Source organism: Gopherus evgoodei, chromosome 3, assembly GCF_007399415.2.
Source record: "Gopherus evgoodei ecotype Sinaloan lineage chromosome 3, rGopEvg1_v1.p, whole genome shotgun sequence".
NCBI lineage: Eukaryota > Metazoa > Chordata > Testudines > Testudinidae > Gopherus > Gopherus evgoodei.
In genome coordinates, this window is record NC_044324.1 from 172,673,735 (window position 1) to 172,697,498 (window position 23,764).

Consider the following 23,764-nt stretch of genomic DNA (forward strand, 5'->3'; position numbering starts at 1 on the left):
GGGAGTTTTCAGGGATGCATATGTAGAGTAAACTAACAAATGGTAATAGTAATTATTTTTTTCCATACTGCTGAAAAATGTATGATAAACACAACAGCAACACTGAAATGAATATTAAATATATTTTTCAAAATGCCATAGAAGTAATCTTCTGATTTTCTTTATTTTACTTCATGTTGCGTACCTAAGGGTATATTCTCACAGCAAGAATTGGGAAAACTCCCTGTTAAGCCGATGAGTTTTGTGTATAAATTCCAGCTCAGACATAAAAGATGAAAATACACTCCTTTGACAGTTATGCTGAGTTTTTATAACTGAAATGTAAGCTGTGTTGCTATGAGCTAAATGCTGTCAGAAGAACTGGCAGATTTACTTTCTAAATTTTGTCTTTCATTTAATTGATGCAAAGTTCAGAGAATTGCACCGTAGTGTGTAACGTTTGTTATTTCATAGGGATTAATAAATTATGCAGTCAAACTTGTCAGCTTTAAAAAAACAAAAAGAGGCTGGAAACAATAAATGCCGCTTGCATTATAAATGAAATGGCGTATTTGTAAAGAGGCATATATATACTTTAATTGTAGGAGGAATTTGTGATTAGGGAGACAGACTGATGCTTTTTAAGAATAAACACACTGCTCCATGAAGAAACAAATGCATTTTTTAAAATTTTGTTTTGGCCATATACGTAAATTAAAGATTTGATGATTGTCTGAATTGGACCTGATATGTATGTGAATCCACTCGAAATCTGCATATTTGGATTTGACAGTTCCTGACCCAGCTGTCACTTCATCCCTCAGATTTCATAAAATGCAGACAAAAGTATAAATAATAGATAAATTGACAAGATTTAGGACCTGATCCTGCAACAAATATTGCTTGGGTGGACCCCTGCACCTGTGCAAAGTTGATTGACGATATGGGCCTTGATTATTCTTATTATGTATATAGATTCAAATACACAAATGTCCTTCACTATAGAGGGTAGTTTTTGAGAAAAGAGCCTTCTTTCTGCTCCTATTCAACCTTTGTGGAATCTTTTTGAGGGGGTAAAATGTTTCTTGAAAACTGTTTGAATTAAATTGTAGCCTAACAGAGTCATCTTTTTATCACGTAGGTGGGAATCTACGATTGTCTAGGTGTACTTAAGAGAGGGTTCTCTTTGCCTATGAACCTTTAGGAACTGCCACATTGGATTAAGCCAATAGTCTCTAGTCCTGTATCCTGTGTCTGACACGGGCAGCACTAGATGCATCTGAGGAAGGTGCAAGAAACCTGCACTAGGCAGTTATGGGATAACCTGCCCCCAAAATTTATTGGAGCCCCTAGACTCCCCCCCCCCGATCCCTACTCTAGTCTTTTACTAGAACAAAGGGGGATGGGAGGCTGCACTGAAGGAGGTCCCTTTAAACAGCCACATAGTCAGCCTACTTTGAACTCTGCATGCGCACTCTCACAAACATGCTTGATATCTGTCTAAAACTCGCTCCACCTGGGATTTTCTTTTATATTTAATTTAAGAATAGTAGATAGTATGATAGTAATTATATCTCATTCCTTAGCTTTCCCTTTTTTGCCTTCAGACTCTCTGTTGGCCTTTTGTCCTTCTGAGTTGGAGGTGATGAGACTCAACTGGTCTGCTTGATGGATGTCAGCAGAATAATCCTATATCTCTATTTATTTTACTTTATATTTTATTTATCTTTAAAATAATTAAATAGATGCCTACCCAAGGCGCTCAGCACCCTAGCATATTGATAATATAGGAACATCCCAGCAACAGTAATGTAATCATTACAACTGAGATTTATTTCTACCCCTTTGTCATTGTAGGAACTATGCCCTTAATGCTTTACAAACATCCTATCAAACAAGCACCTGTTGCAGAGTGCCTGGAAGGCCATCAAATTCGGGCTATTGTGAACCAAGTGGGGAAGCAAGTTGCAGAGTCATAAAAATATAAGAATGAGCATGCTGTGTCAGGCCAGGGTCCATCTAACTCAGTATCCTGTCTTCTGACAGTGGCCAATGCCAGATGCTGCACAGGGAATGAAAAGAACAGGGAAATTATCAAGTAATCAACCCATCCATGGTCATCAGTCCCAGCTTCTAGCAGTCAGAGTTTTAAGAACACCCAGACTGTGAGTTATGTCCCTAACCATCTCGGCTAATAGCCATTGGTGGACCTATCCTCTATGAACTCTATGAATTCTTTTTTTGAATTCAGTTATGCTTTTGGCTTTTAAAACATCCCTGGCAATGTGTTCCACAGTAATCTGTGTATTGTGTGAAGTACCACTTCCTTATGTTTATTTTAAACCTGCTTCCTATTAATTTCGTTGGGTGATCACTGCTTCTTCTATTATCTGAAGGGATAAATAACACCATTGATGGACCTATCCTCCATGAATTCATGATCACATTTCTGTTTGCCACCTTTAAACCAATTTATATTACTTCATATTATGAATATATCATTATTAGTGCTGTCAAGCTATTACAAAAATTAACCACAATTAATTGCGCTGTTAAACAATAATAGAATACCATTTATTTAAATATTTTTGGATGTTTTCTACATTTTCAAATATATTGATTTCTATTACTACACAGAATACAAAGTGTACTGTGTTCACTTTGTTTATTTTTGTTTACAAGTATTTGCGCTGTAAAAAAACAAACTAAATAGTATTTTTCAATTCCCCCATTAGAAGTACTGCAATGCACTCTTTATTGTGAAAGTTCAACTTACAAATATAGAATTATGTACTATAATACAATGTAAAATTTTAGAGCCTATAAGTCCAATAAGTCCTACTTCTTGTTCAGCCAATTGCTCAGACCAATAAGTTTGTTTACATTTGAAGGAGATAATGCTGTCTGCTTCCTGTTTACATTGTTACCTGGAAGTGAGAACAGGCATTTGCATTGCACTGTTGTAGCTGGCGTTGCAAGATGTTTACATGTGCTAAAGATTCATATGTCCCTTGATGCTTGAACTACCATTCCAGAGGACATGCATCCATCTGATGACTGGTTCTGCTCGATAATGATCCGAAGCAATGCAGACCGATGCATGTTCATTTTCATCATCTGAAGCAGATGCTACCAGCAGAAGATTGATTTTCTTTTTTGGTGGTCCGTGTTCTGTAGTTTCCGCATCAGACTGTTGCTCTTTTAAGACTTCTGAAAGCATGCTCCACACCTCGTCCCTCTCGGATTTTGGAAGGCACTTCAGATGCTTAAACCTTGGGTCGAGTGCTGTAGCCATCTTCAGAAATCTCACATTGGTGCCTTCTTTGCATTTTGTCAACTCTGCAGTGAAAGTGTTCTTAAAACGAACAACATGTGCTGGGTCATCATCCGAGACTGAAATATATGAACATGAAATATATGGCAGAATGCAAATAAAACAGAGCAAGGAGACATACAATTCTTCCCCAAGTTCAGTCACAAATTTAATTAACGCATTATTTTTTAAACAAGCGTCATCAGCATGGAAGCATGTCCTCTGGAATGATGGCCAAAGCATGAAGAGGCATATGAATCTTTAGGGCATCTGGCACATAAATATCTTGCAAGGCCAGCTACTGCAGTGCCATCCGAATGCCTGTTTTCACTTTCCGGTGACATTGAAATTAAGACGTGAGCAGTGTTATCTCCTGTAAATGTAAACAAACTTGTTTCTCTTAGCTGAACAAGAAGTAGGACTGAGTAGACTTGTAGGCTCTAAAGTTTTACATTGTTTTGGTTTTGAGTGCAGTTATGTAACAAAAAACCCTACGTTTGTAAGTTCCACTTTCATGACAAAGAAATCACACTGCAGTACTTAGTATTTTTCAATTCACCTCATACATTTCTTTTATCATTTTTACAGTGCAAATATATGTAACAAAAATAATATAAAGTGAGCACTGTACACTTTGTTTTCTGTGTTGTAATTGAAATTGATATAGTTGAAAATGAAGAAAAACACCCCAAAATATTCAATAAATTTCAATTGGTATTCTGTTGTTTAACAGTGCAATTAATTTTTTTTAATCACAATTAATTTTTTTGTTAATCGCCTGAGTTAACTGTGATTAACTGACAACCCTAATTATTCTCTCATGGCTTCTAACATTCTCTCATGGCTTATTGCCTCACTTCTGCAGTTCTTGTGTCGTCTTTGTGTTGTGCTTGGGAGGTTTTGGTGCCTGTGGATTGCAGTGCACAATAGTTCCTTATTTCTCTGCCACCCCACTTGTACGGTTATGTGAAGGAAACTGTTGCTTAATAATGTTCTTGGATTTATGGATCAGTTTGTGGTTTAAACCAACTCTCCACCCCCCTGGAGTATGTGTTTGCTATTCTGCTTCTGCATAGTAATTGGAATACCTGCCTTTCTCTCAGTGGATTGTTATGCTATTCTTGATATGATTGTATAGTATGAGAAGCAGGAGCCCCCAACAACGCTGTGAGCTGGGATGCACTCTGGAAGAATAGCAAATGAGATTGGGAATTGTGTTTTAAGCAGGGCTGGGTTTCACAGAGCTGCTGATGCTTTGAGGAAGCCCAAGTAATAGTGATTTAAGGGATTAAAGAGAGGCTACATTTTAGCAGGGATTTCACTAATGAAATTACAGGTTTATAATTCATTTCACTTCTTCCAAGGGAAAATGCTATAAGCAGATCCTTCTTTTTCTGTAGTGGTAAGCAGATGCTTAAATTAATATCACTGATTACGAAGAAGCATAAGTAGCCCCAGGCACAGAACTCTGTGTGGTTAAAACAGAGGCACTTAGAGTACTGATTGTTAAAGGGACAGAAATGACTCTTTTTTTTCTTTGCAGGAGACAAATGAGCCCTCAGCATGTTTGCACTTGTGGCCTTTTCTTGTGGTTTGACTTTAGGTAGTGCTGCAGCTGCACATGCAGATTGCTTTAGAGAAGTGTGAGCTGGGGATCCAGTCCCCCTGTAAGCCACAAAGTCTCTGCTTCTTGACACTGTAGAAAGACAGAGAAAAGACCACCCAATTTGGTAAGCCCAAAGACTAACATACTGGGTTGAGGAAACCCCACACACCAGCATAATGTTACAGCCAAAGAGAAACGCTGCAAATACATTATAACGATAACAATACCGCACATTTGCATAGCATTCTTCTATCCCTCTAAAATCATAACAAATTGAAATAAAAACTTTGACAAGGGATTGCTTCTTCCAGCACTGAAATGCAACCACCTTTGGGATGACAGGCTGCAGATGTTTAACAATGTAATATTACACAGTGGTTTGGAAGGGAAGGAATCTGCCATATGCAGATTAGAAATCAGCTCAGCAGTAGCATGATCTGGAAATCTTGAGTTCCTGGGATGGGAGATGGACTCTAATTTACAGCTGTACAAAATGGGAGGAGAGAAGATGGAAGAAACCAGATGAGGAAGGATGAATGCAGAAAGGAACATTTAGAAAAGGATTAAATGAAGTGTGAGGAAACATTCTTTAAACATCTGACAGGTTCTTCACAATAATGATCCAAAGCAATGCGGACTGACACATGTTCATTTTCATCATCTGAGTCAGATACTACCAGCAGAAGGTTGATTTTTCTTTTTTGGTGGTTTGGGTTTTGCAGTTTCTGTATTGGAGTGTTACTCTTTTAACTAATCTGAAAGCATGCTCCACATCTCCTCCCTCTGATTTTGGAGAGTACTTTCTTTGTGCTTTGTCAAATCTGTTGTGAAAGTGTCTTAAAATGAGCATCATCCTAGATGGAAGTATATAGCAGAATGCAGGTAAAACAGAGCAGAAGACATACAATTCTCCCCCAGGGAGTTCAGTCACAAATTTAATTAATGCTTTCTTTTTTTAATGAGCATCATCAGCATGCAAGCATGTCCTCTGGAATGGTGGCCAAAGTACAAAGGGACATACAAATGTTTCGGGTGACGTAAATAAGAAGCAGTATCTCCTGTAAGTTGTTGGTTTTGAGTACAGTTATGAAACAAAAAAAAATCTACATTTGTAAGTTATTCTTTCATGATAAATAAATTGCACTGCATTACTTGTGTGAGGTGAATTGAAAAGTACTATCTCTTTTGTTTATAATTTTTACAGTGCAAATAATTGTAATAAAAACAATATAAAGTGAGCACTCTATACTTTGTATTCTGTATTGTAATAGAAATCAATATATTTGAAAATGTAGAAAAACAAAAGTAGTTAATAAATTTCAGTTGGTATTCCATTGTTTAACAGTGCAATTAATTGTGATTAATTTTTTTGAGTTAATCAGGTGAGTTAACTATGATTAATCGACAGCCCTAGTAATACCACATTCTGCTGTAGCTCAGGGGTGAGGAAGTTACTTGGCAGCAATAAGATGTGTCCTGATGCAGAAGGGGTTTTTGCCATAGGCTGCATTTTACTACTGGACCAAATTGTGGTCATAAAGATATAGCAGTTCTCACAACATGGATAAGATGGCATGTTCAAGAGAGCATTTTATTCAGATTCATTCTATCTAAATTACTTTTGTATTGTCAGTGTAAAAATATGATGAAAAATCAATCAGAAGACTAAAAAAGCAGGGCTCTGTTTTGGGTAGATAATGAACCATTATAATCCATTTGAAACGACTACTACTGAAATTCTACATTTTACATTGTCTGTTATATAATGATTCATCTTGTTCATGATAAAAAGCCTGAAAAATCGGCAGCTAATTATCTCTCAGAAGTCTGGAGGTTTCCAAACCAAGTTCAATTTTGAACCAAAATTTTAGCTACTCACAAAATTGCTCACCTTCTGGAAATCCCTCTGCCAGATATTGTCAGGACACCTCAGGACAGGATTTGCTCCATGTTTTTAAAGCTTTTTATAGGGCCAACCCTAATAAAACACTTCTTAACATAAGCATCTCCATTCATGGACAATTGCTTCCTAATCCAGACTTTATGAGGCCTGTAAAAATGGCAGGTTACTCCTTGATAAAAATAAATGTAGCACATGTCCCCACTGGAGTAAACTATTAGGATATCCAGGGACATTTAATCTAGGATTGTCAACAGTCCCTTATCAAAAGGGACATCCCTTATCTCAATAATATTATTAGGGCTGTCGATTAATCACTGTAAACTCGTGCAATTAACTAAAAAAATTAATTGTGATTAATCCCAGTTTTAATCATACTGTTAAACAATAGAATACCAATGAAAATTTATTAAATATTTTAGATGTTTTTCTACATGTTCATGTATATTGTATTTGGTGTTGTAACTGAAATCAAAGTATGTTTTTATTACAAATATTTGCACTGTAAAATGATAAACAAAAGAAATAATGTTTTCAATTCACCTCATACAAGTGCAATCTTTGTTGTGAAAGTACAATTTACAAGTGTCGATTTTTTTTGTTACATAACTGCGCTCAAAAACAAAACAATGTGAAACTTCAGAGCCTACGAGTACCCTCGGTCCTATTTTTTGTTCAGCCAATTGCTAATTCAAACAAGTTTGTTTACATTTACAGGAGATAATGCTGCCCTCTTCTTATTTACAATGTCACCAAAAAATAAGAACAGGCATTTTCATGGCACATTCGTAGTTGACATTGAAAAGTATTTATGTGCCAGATATGCTAAACATTTGTATGCCCCTTCATGCTTCCAGAGGACATGTTTCTGTCATGATGGCACTCATTTAAAAAATAATGCATTAATTACATTTGTGACTGAACTCCTTGGAGGAAAATTGTATGTCCCCTGCTCTGTTTTATCTGTGTTCTGCCATATACATTTCATGTTATAAGAGTCTCAGATGATGACCCAGCACATGTTGTTCGTTTTAAGAACACTTTCACTGCAGATTTAAAACGCAAAGAAGGTACCAATGTGAGATTTCTAAAAATAGCTACAGCACTAGACCCAAGGTTTAAGAATCTGAAGTGAGAGGAACGAGGTGTGGAGCATGCTTTCAGAAGTCTTAAAAGAGTAACACTCACATGCGGAAACTACAGAACGCGAACCACCGAAAAAGAAAATCAGTCTTCTGTTGGTAGCATCTGACTCAGATGATGAAAACAAACATGCGTCGGTTGGCTCTGCTCTGGATCATTATGGAGCAGAACCCGTCAGCAGCATGGACGCATGTCCCCGGGAATGGTGGTTGAAGCATGAAGGGACATATGAATCTTTAGCACACCTGGCACGTATATATCTTGCAACGCCCGCTGTAATAGTGCTGTATGAATGCCTGTTCTCACGTTCAGATGACATTGTAAACAAGACGTGGGCAGCATTATCTCCTGCAAATTGTAACCAAACTTGTTTGTCTGAGCGAGTGGCTGAAGTTGGACTGAGTGGACTTGTAGGCTCTAAAGTTTTACGTTGATTTATTTTTTAAAGCAGTTATTTTTTAGTACATAAATCATAAATTCAATTTTTATGGTAAAGAGATTGCACTGCAGTACTTCTATCAGGTGAACTGAAAATACTATTTTGTTTTTTACAGTGCAAATATTTGTCATAAAAAATAAATATAAAGTGAACACTGTACACTTTGTATTCTCTGTAATTGAAATCAAAATATTTGAAAATGTAGAAAACATCCAAAAATCTTTAAAGAAATGGTATTCTATTGTTTAACAGCGTGATTAATCATGATTTATTTTTTTTATCCGTTGACAGCCCTAGTTATTACACATAACTCTACAAGATAGGCCCTAGATGTGCATCAGTACATAGACCTAACAAGCTGGCTAAAGGATGGAGTTTTGATCCTGAAGGTGAAGGGTGGGTAGATTTTTAGCCTTAATTCTGCAGTCTTTACTTCTGTGGGTTTAAATCAGAATACTAACATTATTTAACATCATTATTGATGACACAACCTTACTGTTTATCCTTTGGATTTCCCAAATAACCGGTGGAGATACCCTGGGGTAACTGAGATCAGAATCTGGCTCTGCATCTTACAATCATATAATATGTATTGGACACTGCAATTTTTTCCCCTGTGATGGTGGGTCAGAGCCAGTTCAACATAGCAAGAAAAACTCCAGTAAGCAAAATAAAGGTTGTATTCCTTTCCTCTCCAGGGACTTATCTAACAGTTGGCAAAGGAATGGAGCCATCACTGGTTCTGAAATTATTTTTACTCTATTGGCTAACTGCAAAGAGTGTGTCTTAAGACTTTTCTGTTATATCAAAAATAATTGTTTTTCATACTTGGAGCATCTTTTAATTCTTTTCAAAGATTTATCTTATGGTTCATGTTGAAAATTCTTGCCCGGTTTCATCATGCTCTAAAGTGACCAAGGCAAAGATAAAACAACAAATAGTACTTGTGGCACATAGAGACTAACACATTTATTTAAACCTGTCACAAAGCAAAGATGTCAACTCCGTATGAGGAGATTGGCGTTCATTTCATTTTTATGATGGGACAGAGTACTTTCACAGTGGCTGTTCCTAATAAGTTAGCTTAGATGAAAAAGTGACACAATATAGTAAGAGGGGAAAAAAGACATGAAGTATTGGAATGTTATAAATTGTATCAGAGACATACATTTGTGCTCCTTCTATACAACAGCATAGACTGAATCTTAACTAATGAGTCTGGGATCCCAGGCAGGAATTTTTTGGCAAATTTTGGAAATGTAGGGGGGAGGGAGCAAAGTGGGGGCAGGAAGAGGCAGAGTGAGGGCAGGGTCTTGGTGGAGGAAGGCAGAGCAGGGACAGGAAGAAGTGGAGCAATGGTGAGGCCTCGGTGGAGGAGGGCAGAGCAGGGACAAGAAGAGTCAGAGCAATGGTGGGGCCTTGGTGGAAGAGGGCAGAGAGGGGACAGGAAGAAGAAGAGCAAGGGCAGGGCCTTGGCTGAAGAGGCAGAGTGGGAGCAGAGAAAATATCTAGAGTAAATTTGCCGTAATGAAATCAGCATTAGATGACCCCAATGTATAATTATACCCATGATAAAGGACATGCATCCAGTGAAGTGGGTATTCACCCATGAAAGCTCATGCTTCAATACATCTGTTAGTCTATAAGGTGCCATAGGACTCTTTGCTGCTTTTACAGATCCAGACTAACACAGCTACCCTTCTGATACTAGTCATTACTCTGGCTTTTTAAAGAAATTTCAGAAAACAGCTTGACATTGTGACACTCTGCACCCCATATTCATCATAGTGGTATGATTATGAAACTGTCACAGACATGATTTACAAAAACATCCATAATTCTCAAAGCAACCACTACATAATATACCATCCCCCTGTAAAATCACTCCTAAGGTTAATATCTTCATAAAAATGTAGGGAAATGCTATGAATTTCAAATTCAGAGAGCGTTTTCCGTTTGGGCTCCCAGACTATAAATTAAATTATGAAAGAGAGAGAGGGTCAAATCCTAGTCCAGTTAAAGTTACCAGAAACACTCCTGTTTTTTATTATTGGATTCTCACTTTTGGGTTTTGTACTAGGTTTGTTTTGAGAATTATACATGATGATGGAATAAATCTTCAGCTGCCGTGGAACAATACTTGGTCTATCTGGTGCGGGGGGATGGGGTGGTGGAAAGGAAGGTTACACTGTCTTTTTCTGGGGCAGCTCTGTCAAAACACAGAGTAGCCTCAGAGTTGCTCTAACTTGTAGCCGTTTGTAGTGGCCCTCTAGGGGCCATGATGTGGAGCGGGGGACTCCATAGAATGTGATGCAGTCCAATCAGTGCCTGCCTGCCTTCCTTCCCTGCTTCCCTGTGTGGGGTGAGGAGGCAGGAAGAAGTGGCATTGAACTGGCTTTGCTGTTTTAAACCAGTTTTCTACCTCCCTTCGTGTCTTTGAAGCAGCATAAAGGTACCTGAATGCTAATTGGCATCTGGCTCCATATTTTCACAAAGCAGAATTACATGTAAGTAACTTTCCTCTGATTTAGGTGGGGCCAAGGTTTGTCCTAAATCTGCTGTGGATATTTTGGGCAATTACTGAAAAGAATTGTGGGTTTGGCTTTTATCATATTTTTTTTTAACTACTGCAAGATAAATTACCTTATTGTGTAATCAGGGGAGAGGGAGAGCTCAGTGGTTTGAGCATTGGCCTGCTAAACCTAGGGTTGTGATTTCAGTCCTTGAGGGGACCATTTAGGGAACTGGGGCAAAATTTTGTCTGGGGATTGGTCCTGCTTTGAGCAGGGGGTTGGACAAGATGACCTCCTGAGGTCCCTTCCAACCCTAATATTCTATAGGTAATTGGTCTGAGTGTTTCCTCCCTGTACCATTCCCCCACTTTTCCTTTCTCCACTGACAAGAAACCTGAAATATTGTAGAGCAGCAACTGGACTATACTGCCTATATTACTGTGTAGCTTGTGGGAAACACTTTGAAGCAGGGGTTTGGGAAAGTTTCAGGGAATATAATTCCACTTTCTCCTTGCTGTTCCAGTTCCCTCCTGGAAACTGTAGTGTGTGCACATAGTCTCCACACACAAATTGTGTCTGAGGGGTGGACATAGGTTAAGACAGAGGCCACATGCGGCTCCTCAGAAGTTAATATGCATCTCCTTGTATACGCACTGTCTCTGGGGCTGGAGCTACAGGCACCAACTTGTCAGTGGGCGAGGGGGGTGCTCACTTCTCAACCCCTGGCTTTGCCACAGACCCTGCCCCTTCCCACCCCCTCCCTTGAGCCTGCCATGCCATCGCTCCTCGCCCCCAGATCCTCCTGCATGCCACAAAACAGCTGATCAGGAGGTGCGAGGAGGGAGGGGGAGGTGCTGATAGAAGGGCAGGAGGTGCTGGGAGCTGGGGGGGGGAGCTGATTGGGGGGCTGCTGACTTATTACTGTGGCTCTTTGGCAATGTATATTGATAAATTCTGGCTCCTTCTCAGGCTCAGGTTGACCATCCCTGGGTTAAGAGATCAATATTTTGCTAAAAGTTCCTTGAGAGGAGTGAGAATTTTGAGTTGCAAAAGGTAATTGGAAAGGCATCAGCAGACAGAGTACATATCAGACTGTAGAAAGACATTCCTACCCCATGTACTTCAGGGTTTCACAGAAGGCCAGGGCAGCTGGAACTTTGTATACTTGGCTTTAACAGGTTCAGGAATACGCTTAAATTGCTTTTTCCTCTGTAAGTTGCATATGATCTGGGCACCGTTGTATCCTTTGTCACATGACTTCTGAACCAGGCAGTTTGCACATCTCTCCATTGTGCAGTTAGGAATCTCCTTGAAGAGATGGCACACATTCTGCTACACTACCATTCGCATTCAAATGATGCTAAAATTCAAGCTATCCCTGGGTTTGGGTGGAATGTAAGGGCAGATTCTTTGAGTGTCCAATTGTATTTGGCTAGTTCTGCCTTCACAGATGTAATGTATCACCAACCAGTCTAGGGTTTAAATGAGCAGCTTCTCCCTGTGCAGATCTGCTGTTTCTGCATGCGGACTGGGATATTTGTTTGGAGGCTGTTTTTACCTTCCCCTGCCCTTCTTGAGCAGTGGCCTGCTAAACCCAGGGTTGTGAGTTCAATCCTTGAGGGGGCCATTTAGGGATTTGGGAACTGGTCCTGCTTTGAGCAGGGGGTTGGACTAGATGATCTCCTGAGGTCCCTTCCAACCATAATAATCTATCTATAATAGGTTGGTTCTATGTGCAGGAGGCTGACACGCCCATGAAGATGGCATGACTTTTCTGGTCAAGGCCCAAAGAGAGACAAGACCACCTTCTTCCCCCTGTATTGTCCAAGATATCTTCCAAGCCTCTCATCCTTTGCTGAGACCGACCATGATTGGCCTCAGTTGGAGGCTTTTGCTTCTATGGGTGGCAGGATAAGGAGCTGTCTTTGAATCAGATAATGAGTTTAACCCTCTCTGCATAACTCAGACTTGTGTGAGGTATATAACCCCACCAGTGTAATGAATCCATGGCTGCACTATCGCCGCATTTGTTAAAGTGGTGGAAGCATGTCTATTTTGTGCAGTAGGTCCTGAGTTGTATGAGGTCTGTACTGTGTGTATTTGGGATTTGTTTCACAGTATCATCACAGATGAGACTTAAGCTCCTGTGACTCTTTGCTCAGGGTGAGCTTCATCTAACTGGGGATGGGAATATGTAGGGTAAGAGCCTGTGGCCTGTGCTGCTCCCCCTGGTGCTTCTCCAGCAATGCAAAGGAAGTGGAGACTGGCTGCATCCCTCTAGCTGGGGTTCCTCATGGTACAGGAGAACCCCAAGGGTGTAGACCTAGTGGAGCCAGTTCCTACGCAATTCCTCCTGCAGCAGCCCCTGGCGGATGGGGTCTGTTGAAAGTGGGGGAGTGGCTCCTGGGGCTGTGATCAGCTAGTGGAGTTCAGAGCAGCCATGGAGCCTGGACTGACTGTACAGTGGAGGCGCTTGAGGCTTATCATGCAGGAAATTACTGAGGCCTTACGATATGTTTCTTTTAAAGTCAAAACATTAAATGGTTTTCAGATTTTTCCAGGCATCCCTCCCATTGGCTGATTGCCCCCCTGCTGATCTTGTTGCAGAGCTGTTTGCTTCTTCAGTATGCTGTACATATTCAGTACAACACTAAACCTTAGTAGTTCTTCAGCAAAAGAAAAAAAAGGGCAACATTTTGTGTAAGACACTGTATACGTTGTAGTGAGCTTGAAAAAGTGCTAGACGCTCATTTTACGAATGTGATTCGTGGCTGTTTGTTGATTAGTTAGTTCTCTGAAAGCAAATGTCTTAACATAATCCCTCCTGGTGTTACCTCCTGCTAGTGGTCCTCAACCAGGGTTTTACCAATATGTGAACTGACCCACAAGCCAGCTTCATTGTGGGATCTCATTTGCCCAACATAGAAAGTCACTTTTTCCTATGTACTGACACTCCCCAAAATGCCCATCCTGCCCCCAACCAGCTCAGCTCCGAGACTGGCACCTGATTCCTTGGATCGCAGCTAGACTTCGTACCCTCTATGCTTTCCCTTTCACTGTCCCTTCCTATTCCTCCCCTCCCCGCTTTCTCTCTTTCTGTTTCTTCTTCCCTGTTTTCTTTTGGCTCTTCCACATCACTCTGGTCCCCCAGCTACTGTGATGAGCTACAGATACGTTACTCTGCTTTGTTCCCTGCAGACATGTGGGTCAGGTCTTTATTGACTTTGATTAGATATTGAGTGGCTAGGCTGACATCGCTTCTCCTTCTAGCTCAATAGGTGTGTGGCTGGGGGTATGAGAAGGGGCAAAGTACCTCAGCACCTGGAATTTCCTACTGGAGATTGGGCATGGGTCATTTCTAGTGCGGACGGGGTGCCCTAGAATGCCCCTAGTGATGAGCTTACTGACAGGCACTAATAGGAGGTTTAAGGGCTCCCATATGCTACTGGGATTGCAGTGGGTGATTGTTATGTCACTGTTCGCCCACTGGCTGTCGCTGTTCTCCAGAGCCTGCCAACGTGATGAATCCTAGAAAACGGAAGATTGCACTTATTTGAGTAATAAATGAACATCATTGACTTACATGTTTGTTCACATAGGATTTGATGACCCCCATGCTTGTGCTGATCCTGGAGTCCTTGAACATGGATACAAGACACCCAGTGCAGGTGTTTTCTTTGAAAGTGCTGTAGTCCGGCTTCACTGTCAAGAAGGATACAGGCTTAAGGGTCCTTCGAAAAAGATTTGTGTGAGACATTTTAATGGCTCCTTGAGCTGGAAACCAAGCGATAAACCTGTGTGCCTACAAGAAGGTAAGTTAACTTTGTTTAAACGTTTCACAAATCTCAATTGTTATCACTTACTACATACCATTATGTCTCCCTGCAGAGTGCAAAAGCCTGGAACCCATTTCATAGGATTACATTCAATATGTGTTTTAATTTCTGAGAAGTTTGTATCGAGATAAATTAGCTAGAACATGCCTGTATGTGTTGTCAAGGCAGAAACAGGGGAAGATAATGAATCTTAGCCATGAAAATAATAAAGTCCCATTACAAATAGATTTATCACTGCTTTTGTCAAAACAGAGAGAGAGAGAGAGAATACTGCCACTGATAACAGAAACATTATTGTCAAGTATCAGAGGAGTAACCGTGTTAGTCTGGATCTGTAAAAGCAGCAAAGAATCCTGTGGCACCTTATAGACTAACAGACGTTTTGGAGCATGAGCTTTTGTGGGTGAATACCCACTTCGTCAGATGCATGTAACATTATTACCGTTACTGTTCACTTAGTGATCCTTTCTGTAATATTGTACTATAAAAATATAATGCATCTTTGGTATCATTAGAAATGAATTTTAATCAGAGGTTTAAATCAATTATTATTTATTACATGTACATAGTTCATAATTAATTACAGGATGAAATAGGCAGAGCAAGCAGTAGTTTATTGGTACTGCATATGTTTACTTTTAAGGAATTCAGACATTCATGGGGTAAAACCAACTTGATTTTTGTTTTATGTAAATATGATCTCTTTAAAAATGTATCTGGTTTTAAGTATTTGAGACACTGCTACCTTTTCTTCAAAGATGTTAGATGGAAGCAGGATTAGACTATCAAATCACAAACATTAATTCTGGCCAAAAATGTGTCCAAGTAGTACATACTATTCATTTCACCAAGAATGTTAAAACTATCACTTCTTTCTGCAATGGATTTATTTTTGTTCAGCAGAGATACTATAATCAAGAGACATAAAAAGTGTCAGCAGGATTTAGCGTGAATGCTTTGCCTCTATGGAACTTATAAATAATATTTGGCTGGGAGTGTTATCTCTCTCTCGATATTAAAAACTGGGGAGCAGATCTTCAGCTGGTAGAGTCATGCTGATTTGCTCCAGCTGAACAACTAGTCCTGTATATCCAAGAAGAATTTTTCTTCTGCTGTTTGGTTTTTTTTGCCTAACTGTATACCTGTTGTGTTTTAGGGCCTACTTTTGCCCCCATTATAGTCAGTAGCAAATTACCCATTGACAAGTGAGATCAGGGTCGAATTTTATTTGCTAAGGCTCCCTTTATGTAAAAGAAGATAAAATACCATAACCTAGATGGGTAGATCTGACTCAAAAGAAACAACTGAAGGCTATGTGACTTAAAGCCTTAGCTCAAGGTATATAGTAACTGCAAATATATTATGAGGGAAAACCCTTTTAATATTTTGTCAGTGGTTATGAATCGCATCTTCTAAGCATGAAAAGTACAGAGGCTTATGGTTCTGGATGGTAAAATTATATCCTGGTGGCATGTTCTTTCTGAATCATAACTGAACCTTTTGCAGTCAGTTTGTTTCTGGTACTTTTTCTTTCAGTAAATCTCAATAGTTTTGCTTGTTTGTTTTGTTTTACTTTTTAACAGGGAGACATGAGAGTTTTGCTCCTTTATTCCATTGGCAAAGCAGGAAATTACCACCTTCCCAGGACAGTTCAATCCCATTTTGCTCTTTCTGAAAGAGACGCTTCTGTTATACAATGTTTTGCACATTTCATGCTGTCGCAGAAATAATACTGTAGATATAGCACAGTAAAATTAGCAGTAACTTTTTTGTTTTTACTTCACTGTCTCATTACCAGCAAAATAGTTACAAAATAAAAATCAGCCACATTTTAACAGCACATGTGTAATATTCACACACTTGCATATTCCATTCACCTGGCATTGACATCCATACTCTCTAACCAAATGAGTGTTGATGAAAAAATGAAAATGGAACGACAATGGAAACAGTTATGTTTAAAGTTAGCAGTAAAACTAGGGGAAAAAGAGAAGTTCTTGTAAAAACTTATTTTCTTTTAGACATTGCTAAGTGTTTGCTTGGGGGTTCTGCATATCTCTGAGCCAATATATGCATCACTTGCTGCAACTGTTATACCGAGCATGAATGCATTTTTATTGTGTACACAAAAAAGTTTATCATCATCCATGGATGAAATTCTGCCCCCATAGAAGTCAATGGCAAAACTCCCATAAGTTCATTGTGAGTGTGTGTGTCAAGATTTCACCCCATGTTTGGGGGATGGTAATGAGATGGGCTGAGTGCCCAACAATCTCACCGTAGGCAGTCGTTAACTTACACGATTGGGCATAACATATCATTGCCTGTCAAGGCCTTAATCCAGCAAAACTCTGAAGCATAAGCTTCACTGTGAACACATGACGACTTGTGTTTAGAGTTAAGTATCTGCTTAAGCGCTTTTTTAGATTGGGACCCCAGAGAGTAAGGCCCTGATTCAGGAAAGCAGCTAAACATAATACTTTACTGGTTAGGGATGCTTTTCGGAACTGAGGTCTAAATACCGTACTACTTAAAAAAAAAAAACCTACAACAAAGAAACCCAAATAGATTTAGCAATAGAAAAGAATGATTTAAATCATATAGTTCATCCCCCTGCTAATAAGCCACTGATTCAGAAAACCACTTTAGCGCATACCTAACTTTAATTGTGGGATTTAAGCGGTTATATAAATGCTTTCCTGAATAGGAGCCTTAGTCACAAAGCAGGAGAACTGTAGATTGATGGGCAATATAGTAGCATATTTGGAGTGTAGTTGGGAAGGAGCTGGAACACCTTTTTGGGTTCTCCTGGCACCTTTCAGAGGTTTAGTGACTTACATAAAAGTCTGCATCACAGACATTTTCTTCTTTAATGATATGTGTAGAAATTTAGAGCAATTAGTGGTGAAGCGGGCTTTTAATATTTTAACATACATCACTATAGCCCACCAGAAGGTGAAATAATCTTTGTGTTCCAAGCACCACTTGACTGTTTAAGACAGAAGTTGATTGTTATATTTGCCAATGTGCCTATGTAAATTTCAGGTACCGCCACCTGGACCATTAAAATAGCTGTTTTTAATATGACCAACATTAGAAAACTCGATCATTAAAAACCATTAACATACAACAGTCATTTGCCAGAACAATCTAAAATTTATATTTGCTCTACAATCTCAGATATTAGTGCTATTTAAAAGACTATGAAATGTCAATCTATATAAAAAGTTATTCATTTTTAAATGAATAAGTTTATCAGGAGATTTTCAGTCAATTGATTTGATTAAATAGACCTTCCATTTCCTGTTAAGGTGCAGAAGATCTTAAGTGTCAATGCAAGGACAAAGTCACACAGCACAACTATATACATGATAAATGTTCTTGTCGAAAATCTGTTTACTTACAGTTATAGTCTACAATGTGTGATGCATCTAACTTCCATCAGTTCTAATGGAATTATGCACGTAAATCCCGAGGCAACAAGGTGAGAATTCTGTATTTATTGTTTAAGAATAAGTGTCATGTTTTCTACACCATAATCTCTCACTGCAATACGTGGCTGCTGAAACTACCAGACTACTACCTCCTTTCCGGCTAAATCTACAGTTACACAGTCCACTTGAGGATGCTCTATTGTGCTACGGGCTGAACTCTCTCACTCCCATTCTCCAAGACTGTTTGTTACTGTTGAGTTCTTTCAGTGCCAGGCTGTCCCAGGGGGAGAAATGATGGTCTTGTGGTTAACTCAGGAAATTGAGGTTCATTTTCCAGCTTTGCCATAGACTTCCTGTGTGATCTTGGACAAATGATTTAATCTCTCTGTGTCTGTTCCCCATCTGTGAAATAAAGATGATAATATGTTCTTCCTCCCATCTTTTTTCTGTCTTGTCTATTTAAATTGCAAGCTCGTTAAGTCCGGGACTGTCTCATTGTTGGTCATATTTTGGTCAGCTATTTTAATGGTCCAGATGGCAGTACCTGAAATTTACATAAGGCACATTGTTATATTTGCCAATCAACTTCTGTCTTAAACAGTCAAGTGGTGCTTGGAACACAAAGATTATTTCACCTTCTGATGGGTTATAGTGATGGTTGTTAAAATATTAAAAGCCTGCTTCACCACTAATTGCTCCAAATTTCTAAACATGTGCTTACCTCTGTGGGACACCAGTCTCAGTTGGAGCCTCTAGGCATTGTTATTATACAATGAGTAACGATAATTAACAAAGTGCAGGAATCCTGTGATGTCTACAGAAATATAATCTCTTTACCATCCACAGAATTATCATACCAGCCTAATTCTACCAACTTTATTTTATAGCACTCACAGACCAAGTTTTTCCATAGATTACAAAAATATAACTTAATGAGGAAATATTGATCCTTGTATTTGTTTTTACGAGGACACTGGCAAAATCAGTTAACCTAAAACTGAGCATGTTCTTAATAATGCCATTCCTGTCATATTTCCCTCCTAATCCTGAAAGACCTATACCTGCCCCTTAATAAGCACTGCTGCATAGAGAAAATACAAGCCACTCTGGTGGGCAACTCTACAATAATACACCTGAAGTACTGGATTTCTTCACTGTTGTGTGCATGTCCTGTCGTCCCTCTGAGCTGCCTTTGTGTGCTGTTCTTGGAAGCATGAAGCAGTTAAGAAATAATTCCTGAAAGTTTAATTTAGAAGAGGTCGTGTATGTTTCAGTGTCACAACAGAATGGAACAGACAAACATGTTCCTTGGTATGAAAGATGAGCTCCATTTACAGCCATTGGGCCGTTGGAAGTTCACAAAGGTGTCTCAAAGAGAATGGTTTGGGCTCCCCTGCTTTCACATTGACCTATGAGATCTAAGCAGAGCATGCAAGTAGAATCCTTTGCTCTATAATGCTGATAAAAGATCACTTATAATGTGATGTGATTTCTCCTTCCAGGGGATTTGCTGAAGAGTGCCTAGAAAAGCAGTGATAGGAACACATTTTATTCAGTCTGATGAAGAAGTCTTTCAGTTCAGTCACTTACTTTCAGCTATTCCAAATGGAATCTGTGGCAGCTCATCCAGTTTATAGAGGGGAAGACTACAGCAGTTTATTCTTTTATTTAAGCCAAGCAGGGTGTAGTGGATTAATAATGGTACAGTGAGCAACTGCCACTGTATTCTGCTGATATCCATCGGAGTAAAGTGTTTCAGTCTGCAGCCATCATTTGGGATAACAGGAATGAAGTCACTGTAATAGATCATAGTTACAGGATAAATTTTCTCTGCTTTGAAAATAAAATTTCATATTTCATCTCAGTGTATAGTTTGCTCCTGTGTTTATGTAGCAGCAGGACACCATTATCCCGTGAGTAAGCTTTTCATCGGTATTGTCTCTCGCCATCTGTCCTGAGCTTCCATCTGCATCAGGCTAGGAATTGGGATCCATGTCTGTCGTTCCATCCCTGAAGACTTCCACTGAAGCCCCCTCATGACAGTATTCAAGACTTGGCGTAAGGCTTTTCTATTGGGTCAGGACACCATTTTTTCACTCCCATGCTCACTAGCTGTCCAGTTTTTTGAGGGAATGTCAGGGTTTTTAACATGACGTGAGTTTAACTTTTTGTTAGTGTACACATTATCCGATATGTGGGCACTCTATAAATTAATAATCCCTGTTGCTGCTGTTCCCCTGCAACACCCGCCATCATCTATTAACACTCCAGTGGACAGTTGGTGTGCTCTGCCAAAATACCTGGCAAATTCAGCAGTAGTGAAATAGTTAAAGGTATTAGGAAATCATCACATTTTTTACTACTGATTGTTTCCAGATGATATAATAAAGTCTGCTAAATAAAATGTAATCCGGAAAGGACAGGTATAAATTGAAAACTCAGAGGGATGTGTTTTTAAATTGGGGCAAGGCACCAGTCTCCAATTAAAGTCAGTGAGATTTGGTGGCCGAAAGGATCATAGAACAGAAGTTCCTCTGCATGCCATTACTAGAAGTTTATCTAGTCCAGTTCTAAATGTCTAGGCCTTGCTTAGAAATTGTGCCCCTAGTATACAAGCAGCTTGAAAGCAAGAGGTTTCAGTTTCTCTTCTTTATGGATAATTGATTCCTGAACTGTAAATTTAAAAATATATTATCACTGAAATTGGCAGAAGATTTCTCTTAGTTCTCTAAAATTTGCAGCTCCCAAGTGATTTTCAAAACAAGGTAGTTAGGCTCCTTTTGTAATAGTGCGGGTGATCATCTCCTGGGAGAGAGATGTTTGTAAAGCAGCACAAAAAGGGATTTCATGGTGTGTGTGTGTGTGTGTGTGTGTGTGTATATTTTTTTTTTTTGGAGCCCTTTATTCTCCTATTTTCCGGTGTCTGCAAATTCTTAACTGCTGTCTCTGACATGAATTGGTTCCTGGCATTCAGACAGATGATTACATGGGCATATTTCTCCAAGATTTCCTTTATTCCTCTTTCTAATGTTGTTTTATATTTATGAGGAGGATGAACTTTCTGAGTTATGTATACAGTTCTCTTATTAATTTACCTGGCTGTTAACTGTTTAGTATTAGTAGAATTTCTCTCTCTCTTTGTCCTCCCTCACCTTCCAGCCTTTGTTTCATCTATTTATTTGTGTATTTTTCCACTTTTGCTGCTTTGGCACCACTGTTTGTGTCTGTGCCTGTGTATCAATTCTCCACCATTCTTCCTCATATTTCATACAGTGAACACAGGATTTTCAACAGTGGCTATTGATTTTGGGTCAGCTCAGTTTTCAGGTACCTATGTGGAGGGCCTGATTTTCAGAGGGAAGTTTCTGACAGTGCTGAGCAAATACCTTTTAAGGCATATCAGTTTGGGCACCAAAAAACTGAAGCATCCAAAATCGCTTGTAACTTTTGAAAGTCTTGGCCACTGAACACACGCTGGGCTTGAGTCTCTACTGTTTTACACCATTTTACACTGTTGCGACTCCATTGACTTCAGCAGAGGCATACTGGTATACAACTGCTGGAACGCATGCAGCAGAGAATTTGCTCCATTCTCTCTGGAAAGAGGGAATTTTTCTCATTCTTTGAACTAATGCCTCACATACAGTTTACACATTTTTACAAATAGACATCATCAGGGCTTAACTTCTCTTAGAATTTCTGGGAGGCCCCCAGCCATTGCTATAAAAACTTCCGGGGGTTGAAAACATTTACTGGAGCTCCACTCCAGACAGCTCCGACTGAATTTAAGCCCTGGACATTGTCCTCAATTGATTTACCTTATTCAGCATCTCTGCCTAATATGCACAGTATGCAGCCTGGGAAGATTAAGTATGCATGTGAATTACAACTTTGTGGCCTCTTTATGACCAACCTGTGGACTGATGTCTGCAAATGGATAACATGATGTGATCTCTTCAGCTATGTGTTTATTCTGTTACTGTCTGTGAGTGATCGTAATGTAAATCACTAAAAGCAAAAAACGAATGAGCAAACTGAACGCTAGTAATGTGGGACTTGCTACTGGCTAAACATTGACCGTGTGTAAGGAGAAAGATATAAATATGCAAACCCCATCCCACAGCTAGATTCACAGCAAGTAGATCTGAAAGACAAGCAGGGTGGGATAAGGGTGTGGGGTTAAATTAAGTGTGCTGCCCTGCTGATGTACAGATTCCCAGGCAATGGGGAAATATGCCACTGACCACAGAAATTTAGTTATTAATACTATTCTGGGGGACTTAGCTGACAAGGAGCTTAAAATAAAGGCATATTTGGTGTGAACTCTGTAGAACAGATCTAAGTGGAACCAACTACATTTATAAGGGTCCCAATCTCTCTCTTCACTTAAATTGCAATTCTTTATTCTTTACACAGTATCTGCATTTCCTCTTTTTTCTTTCCTCCTGTCCACCCCTGCCTCCCCTCCCCCAGCTCCCTCCTGCTTGCACTGACTTACTGTACATGCAGTTTAACTTGTGCTGCAACCGAAGGAAAATATTAAGATCAATCTAGCTATGCTCTCTTCATCTGCTTGTATACAACAATTGGAAATATGTACTCTCATTATAACACACCAGACTCTACTATCATACAGTGGACTATGGTCCTGATGAGTGACTAAGAAAATGTATATTAACTGAATTGCATTTTGTGCTGTGCAGACGGCAAACTGTTTAACCAGAACAGGTATATTATGGGTTAATTTTGCTTAAGAGCTTGACTATTGAGCAACTGGACATGGTTCTTCTTTTGTAACTAAATTAATAATACATAATTTTGTTAAGTCACAGATTGCCTTGCTCCACATGTTGAAGATGCAGAGGTTCATAACAAGACATACAGGACTGGAGATAAGTTAATAATCAGTTGTCATGAAGGATTCCAGATCCGTTACCCTGACTTAGACAACATGGTTTCAATATGTCAAGATGATGGAATGTGGGATAATCTGCCCACTTGTCAAGGTATAGTACACCAGAGCACCTTATTTTATAGCTCTTTCACCTTGTAATCATTTACTAGCACTTTTTTCTTCAGCTACAGAGGATAGCAATAAGCTGATAGATCCAGTTGTACAGTATATCTGCAAAGGCTTTTGGATTTGCTCATCCCTACTATTTGGTTTTGGAGGTAAAATTCCATGTTCCAGCATAGCTTTATTTTAAAATATTATGTTAAATGTTACTTTTTGCTAGTCTAAAATCCAAGGAGGGCATATCTTCTTTTAATGAAACAGGTTGAAATTCACTCCGGTTAGGTCAGCTCAAGGCCCTTTGGACCACCTAAACCTGTGCACTACTTCATCTAGTGAAAGAATTAGGTTTTTTCCTGCTTTTCACTTCACTAGCCCTGCAGAGCTGATGCGACTAGGAGAGAACAAGTTAGTCTATTTCATCTTGTGCATTATCAACTGAGAGGTTCACCACGTTTTAAATCAGTTATACCCATGGATATTGACTGAACACTGTGCAGTTGCACAGGGACTAATCTGGTCAGCAGAGCCATTAGTGCTAGTGACGGTGTATGAGAAGGCGGCAGCTTGAGTTTGTCTAGACTTGA

The 23,764-nt window shown here is 39.3% G+C and overlaps 1 protein-coding gene across 2 annotated transcripts in view; it reads left to right on the forward strand.

The window, feature by feature from the left end:
- SUSD4 (sushi domain containing 4) overlaps window positions 1–23,764 on the forward strand; it is a 110,973-nt gene that overhangs the window by 51,320 nt on the left and 35,889 nt on the right. The window contains exons 3-4 of one of the 2 annotated variants that reach the window (XM_030557435.1): window positions 14,493–14,705; window positions 22,990–23,169. In XM_030557435.1, the coding sequence (XP_030413295.1) occupies window positions 14,493–14,705; window positions 22,990–23,169 (393 nt within the window). The remainder of the gene's footprint in view (window positions 1–14,492; window positions 14,706–22,989; window positions 23,170–23,764) is intronic. The other variant, XM_030557436.1, reaches the window with a different exon arrangement.